Below are 14,505 nucleotides of genomic sequence, written 5' to 3'. Positions count from 1 at the left end.
TCGGATAAATACCCCGCGATTGCGTTACTGTTTTTCGGCATTTAAGTTTTAATCTGTATAGCTAGTACAAGTGCATCGCTCATTGGGCTGAGTCTATTGGTTTATTGGTGAATCCAAAAAGTCGCAGGCTATGATTGTGGGAAGTGGGTATATGCGTGGCATATTGCATCTAGATTCTGTAGCCTACCCACCTATAGCGTATAATTCCACGCCTATTGCTTATGCTTCTACTGCAACTAATCTTGGCTTGCTTTTTGATTGTAATTTGGTTTGGACTCCACATATTAATGAAGTCAGTCGTAAAGTCCATTTCTCCTTGCACTCACTTAAGCGCCTCCAAAACGTTTTACCTTTAAAAACCAAGATATGTTTAGTCCAAACACTTATTTTGCCCTTCTTAGACTATGCTGATTCCTGCTATTTGGATGCTACTGAAGAACTGCTAAATAAGCTTGAACGACTGCAAAACCTATGTATAAGGTTCATCTTTGGGCTTCGTAAATATGACCGAATTTCACATTTCCGCAGTCAGCTCAAATGGCTTCCCATCCGTCTCCGCAGGAATTTGCATATTGTCTCCATTCTTTACAATATTTTACATAATCCTGTGTCTCCCGGGTACCTGAAAGAGCGTTTCAGCTTCCTTAGATCCCAGCATAAACCCTGTCGCTCTCTTGTTAGGCCCCAGTTATCTTTTCCATGCTTCAATTCCGGTTTCTATTCTCATTCCTTCAATGTTCATGCTCCAAAGTCTGACCACTTTGGAATGCACTTCCTATTACTGTTCACGAAAGTAAATCGTTAGCTATTTTTAAAGTGAGACTTAAGGAGCATTATTTATCTACTATTCCATCCATATCTTAGGTATTATATTATAAAATATGTATTTATCTAAGTATTTATATAATTTATAACAATTTTATATTATTATATTATTTTTATTTTATTTTTTGCTTATTTTGTAGTGCACATATTTCTTCTTTTGTTTTTAATTTCCCTTGTATTCTTTGTGACTTGTTGTATTTTTCCTGTACAATAAACTATTAAATAAACAAATAAATACACACTTATTTCAATTAATTATTTTAAATCGCGTCTCACGCCGCTCCGTACGTAACGTAAGGCTAAGTACATCTCGTACACCGATATGTTGCACAGCATTTAGGCTACAGGATAAGCCCAAGACACGGATACATTTACATACACACTCCCGAAAAACTTTATCCTTTTTCGCCGTTAATCAGGTTAAAAAGGTCATTGCAATAAAAATATCGCCAAAAAGGTCTTTATTACACAAATGACAATTTTTCAGCGAGTGCTTTAGACAACTCTCTTCGCATTACACCATCTATTGTGACCTGACCTTTGACAAATAACCTTTAAGGTCCAGAGAACGCAACGCAAAAAATCGTTTTTTAATGATTTAAGAAGAAGAAAGTGTCGTTGCCTTAGTATTATTAGGGTCCAATGTGATGCCAAAGGTCAGATATCACGTTACAGTGGTGGTAGCGTAGGACAATAGAATTCGAGAGAAAAAACGAGAGAAACGAAGAATTGGCGCGTGTTCTCGACATAGTGATATATAGGGTCACTTTGCTCCACGGCTGGGGAGAGGGAATACTCGCATAATTGCATTTAATGTCTATTAATGCTAATTTGGGAGAAACTTAGCCTTGAGTCAATGTTTTTGATCATTAAAATATTCAGTCTCCCTACGGCATGCAAGGCTCAGGACGTATTTCTACCAAATAAAAATTCCAATCCACCCTTACTAAATTGATGGATGGGATCATACATCAAACTCATATGAATTTAAAAATACTTATTTTTACTGATCAGTTTTTACACTTAAGCAACAGTGTACAAACTGAGCAATGCGCGTGATATGAACCTTATTTCAATTGAAGACATTATTTTATTGGCTTACGTCTGCCTGGGCGAACCGCTTTTTCAGTGTAAGGGTATCAGCTCGGCCCAAAAAGTCGACTTAGCATTTGAACGTAACGATGTACAGTTAAACAACGTACAGGCAAAAAATGTAATAAGTGCTTTCTAAACATTTCGTCCATATACATGAATTCAATACTGCACGAACCAGTATTGGATTTGGATAAAGGTTAAAGATATTGAAAATGTTTGATACGAAAAAAAAGATTCGGCTTAAAATGTCCGACTTGGAATTTTGTTGATGTCGAGATTTTCTCAGAAATGAGTCAGCGAAGTATGTACAAAGATTTCATACGAAAGTTACACTAATACATATACGTATAAGGTATACGCAAAGAGATTTTCCTTTCTATGTAGAGTCATTTATTACGATTGCGAGCGTGAGCAAGGCGACCGATAATAAGACTACTTTGACCAAGTTAAAGGATCTAAATTGTGTTCTCTACTGCAAAGTCACTATTATCGCCACCCACGGCTTCAGCAACTCATTACTTTTTGTAGTATCTCCTACCCTGTTGGCTCCACTAATCGTGACTGCACTATACTTCTCCAATACAACTGTTAAGGAGTTAAAATTTTCTTTGTAAACTTTTCCCGTTAACACAAGCTTTGTCAATATTTCATGATAATTAATTACGTGTCCCATTGAAAACTGTAAATGAGGTTACAGTCTCCCGCCTGCTTGGAACTTTCTCTCTCAATGGAAATACTTTTCGATCAAGTTCCATCGAACTCAACTCTGGTCCAATCGAAAACAAAAATTTGCGATTTGTCGGCAATTTGATTTAGAAACAATTTAGATCCCGTTGAAAGTTGGCAAATTGGCCTTTAATAGGTATATTTATATCTCTTTAAAGCTATAAATTCATCCAGTTCGTTTGTTTGTGCGTGGGCTTGTACAAGCCGATTGGCATCACCAACAATGAAAAGTCATACGTAACTAACGATAACGACGATCATTGAAATGTGCTGACAGCTGCAACCAATTAGGCAGAGGCTACTGACCTTTTCCGAATCTGCTCTTTAATGGTTACCTACGGCACTTACGAGACGATCTGGAGTTAGTTGTATGCAAACCATACGGCGTAAGGTCAGTGAAGTCGAGGTAGCAATGAAGCCTCAGAATAAATTATGAAAGCAAATTATTATAGGGGCCGGTCAAAAAGTCCAACAATTATTAAGTTATTAGAGCAGAATAACATTATTTAATTTACAAAAAACGAGCAAATTTATTTCAAGATCGACCACTTCTATGAGGGTAACAAGACTTTTTACACAAACACGCTGTCCCAAAACCCATTCAGACGTGACATTTCGCGTGCAGTGTAGCAAGTGATGCCTTTTACTTTTCCAAAAGCAAGATGAAAAATTATCGTGTAACCATTTTATATAATTATGGAGGAAACTTATTTCAAAGTTCGCTGATTTTCATATTCCGACATTACGAAAATGATTATGTAAAAATAATTATACTACCAAATATTTATTAATATAACTTGAACAGGAATTTCAAATATTATTCATAAAGCTTTACCGCTTTTCTTCTTCTTCTTTTCGACTTCAAAAAAGGTGGAGGTTCTCAAATCTACTATATATTTTTTTCTATGTATGTATGTTACGCGATATCTCCGGCAAATTTGTGCACCGATAATGATGATTCTTGTTTTTTATTGGAAAGAGGGTAGTGGTCCTATTTAAATTTGAAGAAAAGAATCCACCTCCAAGGGTGGCAAACTAGGGGATCTCGTATCAAAATTGTTTGTGTTTCTTACTTGGTTGGTACCGTCTTTATAAACGGGGCAATGCGCATTCACTTCCCGACGCCCATCAGTTATCAATGCGAAAAAATACACTGTTTGTCGGGTTAACGGTGTTGGCTTGCGCCTAGCCGTTCGTCCGTAGTTTATATATATGCTTGTTTTTTTACAAAATACTTGTGGCGTGTTGTCCGTGATATGTGCCCCACAAATATTATGTTACGTACGTAATATTTAAAATGTATTCCAATTTGTATATCGTGTAGATGACGACTGCACAATATGCGAAAAATGTGTATGGGTTTATGCACATTGTTTTGTTTTGTTAATTGTAAATTTAAAAATGAAAGAAAATAAAAGTATATTATTATTATTATTATTTGAAATAAAATTTGATAATTTGTAAAATTAGGTTGGCTGTCAGTCAATTTGTCTCTATGTTTGTGTTTGCACCGGCGCATGAGACATAAATATAAGACAAATTTAGGAAAGATGGAAGGCGTAACGAGACGACAAACACGATCGTAGAAATCGGATCGGCAACCCCACGGGAATCCCTGTGAGCCAGGTAAAGGTATCATCACTCGATACATTTCAACTGTTTTGAGAATTGACGCCAAATTCGTAAGAAACACTTAGTTACCGTTTCTTATTTTAGTTTTGATCGTAAAACAATTTGTAACCGCGAGGTCGGTCGAACTGATTCATTTAATGTCTCCCTGAGAGTGCCGTGGGCAGCGAAAATGGGATAAATCATGGAAGCGGAAGGCAGGCTCTCTCTGCGTTAGACTGCACCCGTACTGCGATCGCTTGCCGGTTTGCCATCCGGGGTGATTGTCGCAAATCCTTATTTATGGAGATGCTTTTCTCTAGAAACAATGGCTCTACTGCCACTTTAGACAGGAGAGAATGCGACATGGTTGCTTTAAGCAAAAACGAACCGTATTTGTTTTTTTCAAACAACAAGTTTAGTTTCCAATGTGCAGCAATAGCGATGAGGAAGAACTCGACAAACAATGATTAATCAATACAAACTACAGCGAAGAGCATCAACGTGAACACTTGACATTTTATCGAAACAAAAACAAGACAAAACAAACACACTGAAAATCGGAAACTGGATTGTATGGGACATAATGACAGGCAAGTTGTCGACACACGCGCTCTAGACGGGGGGTCGTCTGTCGTCACCGTGACGGGGCGGTTTTTGTGTCACATTCACACGTTACAAAGTTTTATCCTGCGAAAGGGACGCACCATTTCAACACTTCAACACAGGGGGTCCTCAGTCTTTTAACGTATAGATTAGGCCCCATTGATGAGTGTGGATTTTCCATATAAAAGAAGAAGGTTTGGCAAATATAATAATTTCACGTGATGTGTCCATTGCATGCTTTGTGTTTGGCAACAAACCCCCTATTTCGCCCCTTCTGTCCCGCTGTCAGCGTCAAGTTTCGCAGACGAGTTTTGTGTTTCGCCGACAGACGAAGCTGACGCTCTTTGTTGTTTTATTTCATTACGCCAACGTGGCCACTGGCGGCGCAACTTCGCCCGTTCGCGTCTAACTTAGACATGCTGGAACCTCGAGATTAGTTAAGAGCACGTACTTCATAGTTCCTCTGAGTTACCAACACAGGACCGATGTTCGCAGATTACACAACAACGGCACTTTTGTGATATTAATTTTATTTAACTAGCGTATCAGTACGAAAACCATTAAAAACTTTGTACAGACATACAAATTATTAAAGTAAACGAAGAAAATAATTAAGCAAGCGAACACTTATGCCATTGGTAGAACTCTGTAACATGCACAAGTGGAATAAAATTTACTAGATTTCACTTCATCAGCTCCTGATCTGCACACATCTAGAAAATGTTCTTTGAAGGAATGAATTCTAGTCTTTCAAAATTACGTACGCACGGGCCTGTTTTGAAGAACCGGGAATTTCGGTACTAGTCTTCCACGGAACCGGGATGTCCCGGTTCTTTTAGTGCTTCCGGTACTAACTAGTTGTTGTTCAATAGTGATACAATAAGCGAAGTAGTAAGCAGTAGTACTCCACGGTTTACGACAGGGATAGGTTTATAAAAACGGTCAATATTGGAGCTTTTTCTTTCAAAATAATGTAGTAGAAGTCAGTCAACTTAAATTTCTCAACTTAATTGAGCCGTCTTAATCTTGGAAATTAAAATATTTAAAAAAAACTTTTACAATTAAAGTAACTTAAACCTCCTCTAACAATATAAAAACTGTCGTTATTTAATTCATGTACATTCAAAAACCCAGTTAATCAGTTCTTGAATCTTAAAAAAATACAACCTTTTAAACCTAAATGATTGTTTAGTTCTTTATTCTAAATAATAATAATAGTAACGCACACACTCAATATGTTGAGTTGACTTGAGTTTCCCTAGTGTCCCCTGTGTCGCGGGTGCCATGGATACACACATAGACGACCACAAATAAACCCAAACTCACGAGAGAAACTCACTCTGCTCTTATAGTTCTACCTAATAAAGGGCTCATATGTGTAGCATTATTGTAATTTTAAGACATGTACATATACATATATACCATATGAATGCAATAAATATATTGAATATTGAGTATTGAAATAAATGTAGGCCATACAAATATTTCTCCCGGCCCGGGAATCGAACCTGGGACCTCTGCGTGGCAGTCCGGTATGGTAACCGTTCGACCACAGAGGCAGGAAAACAATTGAAACTTGAAAAAAAATTAAATAAAAGCTTACTAATACAAAATATATATCTTAAAAAAATATTATAAAATCTTCCTAATGTAAAGATGCTTTTCCACCAGTGAGGCGAGACGAGGATTGAAATAAATATTAAATTGTCTTCTAGCGCATCTTCGGTGGAAATGGTCTGGATTGACGAGGATGGGCGAGGGGAGAATTGAAATATTTGTTGATGTAATATTGAACCGTATTGTTACATACATAGAGTATTTACTCTGCAATGGAAACATGATTTCTCACGCGAGCTCACTTTGTCTTTTAATATGAATCGCAAGATTGTAGGGTAAACGTTGACACTAGTCCGAATACAAATATTAGATGTTCATCCTTGTGGTGTATTCAAAAATATATAATTATGACACCGTTTTAAAATAAGATATTCATTTATGTCAGAGAAAAATAAACTAACTACAATTAGTGAAAAGTATACTAGCATTTTTATAAATATTTATACAATGCGATACAATTGACATTAAAATATATACAATTAGAATTGTGATTTTATCGTAATTATGTAACCACTTTTAAAACTATGGAGCTCGTCAGATTTTAGTCACAGTTGTATCGTTTTCAAAAATATGAATATACATCGTAGTTGCAATATAATGTAAACATACTAGCGCCAGTTGTAATTTTTTTTATATGTATTTTGCTAGATCGACGTCAGTTTTATTCGGATAAACTACACATTTTTTTTTGTTGATAATCACGAGTGGCGTAGCACAAGTATACTAAATTTACAGTATTATCGTGATAAGTTATTGTAATTGCAGACACAATTAATTTTCTAAATAGAAGGTTGAAAATCTTCGAACAAAACTCGACAACTTAGTACTTGGCATCGATAATAGATTATGTAAAAAAATGCTTTTTCGAAAAGGAAATGCTCTTATTTTTGAAGTGTTTAATATTTACATATATTCGAAAATGTGTGAACGTTTACATTTCATTGCACGCAACTGTACACACGATTTGAGATAGGTAGGCGAATTTCTATTCTCGACTCGTCTAGCCTCGGTGGTGAAAAACCACCTTAACCTCTGAGGAGCGTTTTTTACTCCCTCCCCTCACCCGCATTTATTGTCGTTTAGTTTTGACCGCGAGAAGGCATCAACGTGCCTTTGGCGCGTAAAAAACCGAAATTACACTATTAACGCTGATTCCCGAAAGTATCGAAAGAACCGGGAAACAATTTTCAATTGCCTGTTCTCTCATTATAATAAAGAAACCGGGAATTCCCAGTACTTTCGGAACTGGATTTCCTGGTTCTGAATCACAATATTTAAATCTATTCGTACCATCTACTTCTGTTGCGGGACTGTCTGCACCTGCAGCATCAGTCCAAGATTAACACATTCTTGCATTGTCACCAGATTAACGTGCATATAAAATAGAGGTATAAAAGAGCAATATATAGGAAATACGTTTACAAGTCGACTTATAAGCTTCGACCCGAACGAAAAGACAAACAAACAAAAGCATTGGAAATGAAACAAGAAACCAAGAAATTGGTTTTTTGAAACAAACCGTTTGCAAACAAAGACAGTTGAAGTAAAGCTTGTAAGAAACATTCGCAATGTCGACGTCGAAGACTTAAAATCGATCTCATTCAGATCTCACTCCTGACCTCAGCGCGTACTTAACGGGGACGATTAGGTTATAATTTTTATTTTGTTAGATTATCCGCCACTTTATTTAACATTTGTTCCATTTGACAATCCGAAATTATATAATATTTTGCATAAATCGCACTCAAAAAGTAAATTTATTCCACCAATATACAGACGAAGGTTGAATCTAAAATTGGGTTCATATAAATTCAAGGCAGATGGTGAATCTGCGCATCCGTTGTGCATTTTCTTAGCACAATTGGCTGAGCGCCAAAGCGTTGCGAAGGTGTTTGTTGTCTTGGACAAGACATCGCACTTAAATGCACGACGGCTGCATTCTGGACAACGAGGTTTCTGTGTTTTTGAGACAAATTGTGGATACGAAAATATTCCATGAGTCTGTGTGTTCAAATATTTTTTCCAGCTCGATTGTTCGGTTGCTTTAGTTCAGATCTTGATTAAATCAGTTTAGGAAAGGAACTTTTGGAATTGGCTCTATTCTGGATGCATCGAGCCAACCCAGTTCAAACTCCAAATTGGTTTCCTGAATGCGTGATTTAAGGAAAGGTTTGTATCAAAAATCAAAGTTAGCGAACTCAGCGAATGATTGAATGCGCTGAAAATGAAGCTTCGCCTCGAACCACCTTCAATTAGCCTTCAATTTTCAAAGGACAGGTGATCAATTCAATTATTCGAATCTGAAACGTAGTATTTAAGTGACAACATAGACGCGGTAATAAATGCGTCACATACAATTTAAATTCTACGTCGCGTATAATACGGTGGATAGTCAATTGGAAGGCTTCGAGCCTACCCTAATTTCAATGAAACTCTTCAGACGAGAAGGTAGCAGCGCAGGTGTATATCTACAGTAGTTTTGTACCTACTGGTACAGTACATGGTTATTTTCAACTTGTACTAAATTGATTACGATTCTGTTTGGTCATAGTGCCGATTCTGGTGGTGTTACTTTTAACGTTAATGCAGATTGAACCGAAACCATTTTTAAAGTAGTAAGTACTACTTAGCACTACGAGCTTGTCGCTTTATCACTGCACAGAACCTTCATGAACCGCGGTAGCAAAGGTTTCGTTAATCATGTTTGATTCGACATTCTATAGAGTGCCTCAGGGAATGTATCGCGAGAACTTTAAGCTAGTGGACGTAATTTAAGTTCTGCAGCAATTCAGATATTTTCGTCAATGATAACTGTATGATATGATAATTATAACTTATCGTGGTAACCGTGCAGTAAATATAATGTAAAAAAATTATTGACTTACCTGTGAAAAAAGTGAAGAGGAAAAGCGTGTAGAGAGGGCGCCCGCCGGATGCGGGGCGCGAAGGGCGAGGGTGGTTAACGCGCAGCATGGCGCGGGGAGTGGGACGGAGAGATAGCGGGGAGGCGCGCGAGAGCCAGACAGATAGAGCGGGGAAGGGGCGCGGCGCGAGGAAAGCTCATCTCGATGGCCGGTGCATCTGTAACAATTGAAAACATAAATTGCGCGAGTGCATGTAGATCTTCGAAAACGACTGTAACAATTTCGATGGATAATTTTATAAATAATTTTTTTTAAATAGTCTATTAAAATAACTGCATATAAATAACAATGGGAGAGAAAATACGTATGTAATTAATTCAGGATAAGTTCGAGCTAATATTAAAATAACGACATTTTAAGGACAATTTCTGCAAATTCAATTACTGTGACATGTACATTTTCGTACACTATGAGTCGCCGTAAAATCAAATGAATATTGCTACATTTACAAGTGCTTTATACGTTTAAACTCAAGCCTAAGTGTAAATCTCACCAAGCGATCTCCTTGTCGTTCTCTAGCCAGCCATAATTCTTATCCAACCCCGCCCTTGTGCAGTACCACACAATGTATGTAGATATCTATCAAACGCATTTATAAAACAATTGCTTTTTCGCCAAATTGTATACTAGCAAAACGTAACAAGAACGATGTCGTAGCAAATGGTTACATTTCGTAGCATTTGCCTACGACTGCGTAGAATAGAATAAATTTTGTCTCGCAAGAATATTAATTGACTGACTGCATGTTGACTGAATAATAACGAAAATGATTTGTAGTATCCATCAGATAAGTCATCTATCCACATATATGACGTACGTACATTGAAACTCTTTTTCTTATGTGGGATCCAGTTTCTTATCAGTGAAGTTATCGTCAACCATCATTGTTCAGATACATACTTGCGGGTATATATAATAGCATATTCTGTATAAGTCCATCTTCGGTAATGAACTCTTATAACCACCGTCCATTGCGTCTCAAGAAGATCTTATGTCATTCGCGTAAGGTTACAAGTCCTCATTGCTTCTTTGTCCTTGAGGATACTGGAGTTAAAACGTAATGTAGTTAATATTACCTTAACTTTAAAGAAACTGAAGTCCTTATTAAAAAAACTGCAAAGATAAAAATATCAAATTCAAAAGAAACTTGGAGAATATACTCGTTACAATAAGAAGGAACAAAAATATTCTGGAAATTGGCCGAAAGTCGTGAGTGCTACGTGATTTATATTCCACTGTCCTCTTCCGCCCCCCGTGTCGCGGTCCCTCTGCAGCGTCCGAGGGAACAATGGGAGATATTTCTATTGGATCAGAGGCTAATAAAGTTGGCGGTCAAATTGGAAGCTACTGCTACTGAGAGAGTTTTGCTAAAAGTCGAGTAAAATTGGACGATAACGCACGCAATATCACTTTTGCAATATATGAAAAGTGTGACTTGGGCCATCAGCGAGGCTCTATACTAAGTCAAGTAACAGATGTCAAAAGTTGGTTCGTTTGATGTTCGGCTTTCACAGACCCGAATAGCCAATTCTTTCCGACTTTGATGGATGTTGTAGCTTAAGTACAAATCAGGGCTTACAAAACTTTAAATTCAAACTATGTAAAAAGATCGTGTAGTTGTATACCAATTTATACGTAGCACCCACCTGCTCCACATATAAGCGGCAGTGACTGCGAGTTGAAGCGAGCGGAAGCTCTCTAAACGTTTCCTTCCAGCGCCGATCTGCGAAATACGATCACCCCTATGCGATAGTGCTGCCCTTCGTTAATCGGTATCTATCTCGACATCGATAACTCGAAAGTTTTAAACATTTCGAACGAGTATCCTGACGTACCTTTCGGTCGTTAAGTTAAAATGTAAGGTACATCTGTTTTCTTTAATTGGAGTTTTCTGACGTTACGTAATATTTCCATAAATGGTTACATGGTAAATATTTAGACAAGTTCTTGTTATAGATATTTCAGTACCTACTGTATCATTCATTTGTTTTAGTCTACATACACCAACTGCCACATAATAAAAAAAAATCATCTGTATTCTATTCCTACCGTTTGGAAACAAAGATTTTACCGGCTATTCCACATAAAAACCTTATTCTCCACGCAGCAGCCGTCACTATGTTCCAAGTGCGTAGCCAAAAAATAATTGCCATGATAAGCACGCTTGTATATTTCACGACGAGGCAAATTGAGTCCGTTCATCGTGTCCACGATTCAGCAAATTGTCAATGCGACGCCACGTCACCAACGCTATTCATTCAATGAAAACGTTCTTGACTTTGACTTTGACTTACAACAAATTTAACAAACACAGGTCCTTGTATTTAATTCTAGCAATGTCATTCAAAAGCCGGTAAATGAAATGGCAGTAGATTCGCACGCGGTGCAAAACGGCCTTTGGATGGCCCAGCGCGGCGGTGGCCTGAAGCGGTCCAACGCAAACTGCTATAATCACACTCCGATAAATTGACTACCATTTCGTAGAGCCAGCAAGGTATCCCTTTTTTGTTTAAATAGTTACAAAAATCTAGGCACTCTCTTTCATGTAAAACTTCGATTACAAATTGAATTAGAATAGTCCGATACTTAATAACAGCACCCATGTATCTGACATTTACAACAATAATCTCTGATCTCAACAAGGCAATTTCCCGTACTATGAGTACGAAAGTAATAAAATCAACTGCAGTCCATCAAAACGATGGTCAATTCAGAAAAGTTCCTAATTTGGGCCTATCGTCGATCAAACGCGAAGCCTCCTCTAACCGCCGGGCTAACAAAATCGTCATTACTTCTTCATTTTAAAAAGATGTTTGTAAAAGGGTATACATTATTTTAATTTTTTATGATAATGAACTGTAACTTCTCACTTTTATCGATAAATATCGAAGCCTGAGTACGTCTCTATCCTCTTAACCCCCATTTCTTACTCGATTCCGGAGTAGGGAGGCGATGTTAGAATCGGCTGCGAAGTACCGACAGGCCGTTGTTGTTCCGAGACGGAACTTGCAAAACAACAAGAATAGATCTTGTCAACGGATACATTTGGAACAAATCGAAGGCACTGTCGCCCGTTCGTGATAAGGCCTTACCGTGGTGAACAAGTAAACAAGCAGACGGTGTTGATATCTGTTGTTATGGCTCTATCAACTGGCTTTGAGCGCAAACGGATTATTGAAAGTATCCTTTCTTTATGAGCCCACAAGTACAAAAACAGGTATAAGAAACAGCATACCAAACATATTACAGACACAAAACTTAGTTTACGATATAGTGTTTACAAAGAAAAGGGACCAGACATTGTCTGGCAGGTCCGGCGGATGAGCTCGCGTCGCGGCGGAATAGTGGGAGAAAAAAACGGCGTCCCGGCGGCGGATCCCGCGGGACTCGCTAATCCCGGCTCTTCATTACCCGCCGCCGGGATCTTTTATATTTCATAGCTTCCCCGAGCTTTAAATCACGATTACTATGCCGCACTGAAGCGTACATTGCTTGCTTCTTTGCAAATAGAAATTTATACTCTCAGTGCATTAAATAGTACTACATACGAAACATTCTTTGATTTATATAATGATTATAACTAACCTATTGATTGGGTATAAGTTCACAGTAAGCTCAAGGAAGTTGCGAGGCTTTCGCAACGCAAACATTTGGTTAATGGAAAAACCTCATCTACGACATGTATCAAACTCGAGAAACAAATACATTTTTTTGCACGTAGAAGGTTATTCAACAACATATTCTTAAAATTGTAATTTCCAACATCAACAAAAATGTTGTAAAATTCATGAAATGCGACGACTCCTTTACGTTCTTGAAGATGAGGAAAATTTTGTGTAATGACATCACCAGCTACAGTGGCTAAGAAGCTAGATTAACTGACTATTGACTCGAAACTCAACGTCAATTGCACAAAAATATACACCAGCAATGTATACAAAACTAGAGAAAGAATCATCGCAAATGCGATTCGATGAAGACGTTTACTTCTGAGGAGGATGGAAAGCTGTCCGCATTAAGTCGTAAAAACGAAATAAAGACGCGACTTTAAAAGTATAATGATGGTAGGAGATTTCATCAAATGCAATTTTAGGGAGATACAGTGTGAAATGAAAATGGAAGTTCGGTTTTTTATGCGAAATACGAACGAGACGCTAAGTTTCCGACAACTTGAGTCGACGTTCCTGACTGAAATTTGTCGCGGAGTTGTAAATTCGGTCCTTAATGTCACCCAGCAATTTTGTGATGTTTTTCTTTGTCGTTGGTAGGAGAACATTCACAAAACTTGTCGCAGGCGTGGTGATGTTCCCTCGCAGTAGAGCAGCGTACGTCATAGACTGTAGTTAATGCAAAACATGAGTGGAGTGTAAGTCTGAATGGGAGTCTAAGACGAATGAAAAAAAAATTGTACATAATAAAATGACTAATATAACTCCGAGCCGACGAAGTGTAAACTTTGTAAATCAAAATAATCGTGGCCACTTGAGCCGGAACGCCCCTCGCAACGACCTATAGAGTTACAACCGCCCGCCTTTCTCTGGTGGTAAACAAACTGTGAAACATTGCGAACTGATTCCACGACACACTACATCACTGATTAACTACTGCGAGAAAAAGTACTACGCAAGAAGAGGGAGAGGGTTTTATTCTCGTTAGACGTAGGACATCTCGTAGACATATTAGTATTATAAATATCGGTCAAAAACGAACGTTAGACCTGAGAGTTTATTGAAATATTACAAAATACGAGTAAAATATCTGATGGTAAATTAAAAAAATGCATCTCTCCGTCACCTTAAAAGCTTTTATGAAACGTAGCAGAAAGTAGTCTTATAAAAAATATCACAAGCTCTTCGATAAAAACAAAGTACTTGTATAAATTGTGTCTTCGAGAAACTCGAAGTTGCTAAGAACGAATGTAGCAGAACTTTGAGCACTTGTTGTATTCTAGAGTTGTTTTGAAACGTATACACGATATAAAGTTTAGCAAATCAAAAGAACTCCCCAACATGTTTACTCTGAAGTCAAACTAAAAGCAACGTCCGAACATTCATCGATTTCGTTTGCCTTTATTCGTTTGACGTTACCGTATACACACACAAAC

At 37.6% G+C, this 14,505-nt stretch overlaps 1 protein-coding gene across 1 annotated transcript in view; it reads right to left on the bottom strand.

Moving 5' to 3' along the window:
* LOC113228742 overlaps nt 1–14,505 on the bottom strand; it is a 123,951-nt gene that overhangs the window by 88,272 nt on the left and 21,174 nt on the right. Inside the window, exon 2 of the mRNA XM_026462107.1 lies at nt 9,363–9,558. Coding sequence (XP_026317892.1) covers nt 9,363–9,450 — 88 coding nt within the window. The 5' untranslated portion in view covers nt 9,451–9,558. The remainder of the gene's footprint in view (nt 1–9,362; nt 9,559–14,505) is intronic.

The sequence above is a fragment of the Hyposmocoma kahamanoa genome, unplaced genomic scaffold, assembly GCF_003589595.1.
Source record: "Hyposmocoma kahamanoa isolate Upper Pololo Valley unplaced genomic scaffold, ASM358959v1 240, whole genome shotgun sequence".
Taxonomy (NCBI): Eukaryota; Metazoa; Arthropoda; class Insecta; order Lepidoptera; family Cosmopterigidae; genus Hyposmocoma; species Hyposmocoma kahamanoa.
The sequence above is the reverse complement of the archived record's forward strand: the minus strand, read 5'-3'. Positions and strand labels throughout refer to the sequence as shown.